This window comes from Salarias fasciatus, chromosome 11 (assembly GCF_902148845.1).
Source record: "Salarias fasciatus chromosome 11, fSalaFa1.1, whole genome shotgun sequence".
Classification (NCBI taxonomy): Eukaryota; Metazoa; Chordata; class Actinopteri; order Blenniiformes; family Blenniidae; genus Salarias; species Salarias fasciatus.
Window position 1 is genome coordinate 4,988,477 of NC_043755.1, and position 2,732 is coordinate 4,991,208.

The following is a 2,732-nucleotide window of genomic DNA, read 5'->3' on the forward strand; positions in this document are numbered from 1 at the left end:
GCTTCACTGAACTGAAGCTTCATGAAAACTTCCTCACTTTTACCAAAACCACCAAATGTCTTCCAGAAATGTTTGTCGTTCAGAAATTGAGAAGTTCTGACTAAACAGTGGTTGGATTTCTGCTGATTCGTGGAGATTGTTTTTGGGAAAGTGGTGAAGCTCAGGGAGTCACAACATTTTGAAAAGCTTCTTGAATGTAAGCATTTCTTTCAGTCTCTCATGACAGCTCGATGAATTCTCACCATCAGTGTTTGGATGTGTTGTATGGTCAGAGTGATCAGAGATATGCAAGTTGGAGAGTATCTAAGAGAAAAACAATCAAAAAAAAAACCCTTTGATATAAATTTATTGAGAGGTCAAATATTCAAAATATCAAATATATTCAGCATCATCCTGTATTTGAGCAGTCCATAATCAAACATTACAAAACAAACCATTTCATGCATATAAAAGGAACATTTCAAGAAGTACAATCCTGAAATATAAAACAAAAACCTTTCAGGTTTCTGTGTATAAAGGCGTACTTACAGGAAATGAATTCAGAACCAGGTTTAACCAGATGTCTACAACCAGAAATGGTCTCGGTTTATTTCTGTTTTCTTTTATTAACCCTTTAGCCATTGAAGCAGACTGTTCACACTGGAAGATTTTTGTTGTTGTCCACTTTCCAATTCTGTTTTTGTGCAAACTGTGAATTATACGATCCACAGGTTAGATAATAAGGAGGAAATTCTGCCCTAAAAACAGAGCTCAACTCTTCAGAATACTGAAAAGCAAAAACAGGTCGTGTACACAAATTAACACTTATCAATTAATTTGTTCTGGCCTGTACAAAAATGGCACAACTCTGTAAATATACGAACACTCCTATTTTCCATTCATTAATTTTCGACACCACTTCATGCAGCTGAGAGTCGAGGCAGTTGAGCTGGTGACCTGTTTCAGCTGATCGCCTCCATCACAGTGCTCACATTCGCACCGAGGATACGTCTGACAGTCACTAATTCAGCTGAAATATTTTTTAACTATTGCAAAAAACTGAAACTGAATAATTTGGCAAAACCTCTGCACAATAAAAACATGACGAAATTTCCAGCACAGAACACGAGAGGTGATGGTGCTAATCGATACACCAGTGTCTGTGACCCAGTACTGATTTTTTGATATGACTTTTTCAAATACCTTCAGCGTAATATATCTGAGAAAAAAATTATGGACACAAGCATGAAGGGAAAAAAGCGAGCGAGGCGGTAAAAGTTCCTGAACAAGATTTCCAGCTGGAGATTCCCTTTAAAATGTATTCAGTGGAGAAACTGATGCACTTTGAAAAAAGATGATCTACTAGATAAAAAGTGGATGAATTGATGATTAAATGGCACATGAAAACAGCTTGAATCATATAATAATAATAAATTCCCTGTTGTTTTTTCCTTCAAGTGCTTTTTCTTTGTAGATGTGATGTGGTGAAACTTTTCGGACAAAAGTGCACTTTTAAAACATTAAAATTCTTTTGAAATGCATCCCTGATATGCCGTTAATTAGACATTAAACAACCCCAGAAGGTTAGTATCCATAAATAGCGATAGGTAGGACACACAGCAGCCAGAGCCAGGTCATCTTCAAGCTGCTGGCTCGCCCTGTGGTCTGTGGGTCCTGGCATCCTCTGGCGTTGTTGCTGGGCTTCAGATTCTGAGGGTTTCCCTCAAAATGCACAGGCAGGCACTGGTTCTCCAACACCTCGCAGGCCAGGATGAGGTGTTTGGTCTCCTCTCGGATGCTCCGGATGCCGCAGGTTCCCGGTTCGCTCCTCACCGTGACGAAGGAGAAAGGCTGCCGGCTGATGCACAGGTTCTCCTTGAACACCTTCCCTCCCTGGCTGGAGCACACGGCCTTCACCCGGTCCAGCTCGTCCGGGTGGATGAAGGACTGCGTGGGTCTGTCACAGCCGCCGTTGTTCCTGATGTAGGCCTCCCACTGGTTTTGGTCCAGGGAGCCGGGCGTGCCGGAGCGGATGTGACGTTTGAGGAAGGTCCTGAAGCCGTTGTTCCATTTGGAGGCCTGGCAGGGAGCCTCGTTTTTGGCCTGGATTTGATGAGCCAGCAGGGCACAGAGAGCCAGGGAGAGGAAGACTCCGGGGGCAGCCATTACCCAGCAGTCCTGCGGCCAAATGAACACTCTGAAGGGCAACAGTGTAAAAAGAAAAGCACAACGTCACTGCATGGATCCCATTCACAGCTCACATTCGCCTTCACCGCTGAGCACACATGCCACCTCTTCAAGTAAACAGCATGAACACAGTCCGGCTGCCAGTTTCAGCCATGAAACCAGGAGAGGGTGTAAAAACTCTTCCTGCACATGCGGGGAACTCTCGCATACCTGATTGTGTCAGCAGAAGCGACCTGAGAGCTCCAGATGTGTTGTTTGTTCTCCCGGTCCTTCAGTTACGGTTCCGCATTCCACTTCCTGTCAGTGTCCGTGGGTGTGGCCTCAGCTGTGTGTGCGTTGCATAACTGTCCACATGGCTGTGCCTCAGAGCCTAGGAGCTTCAGAGCGGCCTGCTGCTGAGGGCTGATCCAGTTACTGCTATAAATACCTGCCAGAGCTGCAGGGAGCTCTTTTCTGACTGCTGCTTCTTCTACGTCTTAGAAAATTATTTACTTAATAAGTATGAGAATGATCAGGAAGTGTTTCTAATGTCTGGATGGGAAATGTGTTCATGAAGAAAATCTGAC

At 44.0% G+C, this 2,732-nt stretch overlaps 1 protein-coding gene across 1 annotated transcript; it reads right to left on the reverse strand.

Moving 5' to 3' along the window:
* Positions 1–329: 329 nt before the first annotated feature.
* On the reverse strand, positions 330–2,485 carry LOC115396718 (angiogenin-2-like). Its single transcript, XM_030102711.1, has 2 exons — positions 2,377–2,485; positions 330–2,176 (listed from the first exon to the last, which is right to left on the reverse strand). Exon 2 carries the CDS (start codon positions 2,143–2,145, stop codon positions 1,564–1,566), a length of 582 nt encoding a protein of 193 aa, XP_029958571.1. The 5' UTR covers positions 2,146–2,176; positions 2,377–2,485; the 3' UTR covers positions 330–1,563.
* Positions 2,486–2,732: the final 247 nt, after the last annotated feature.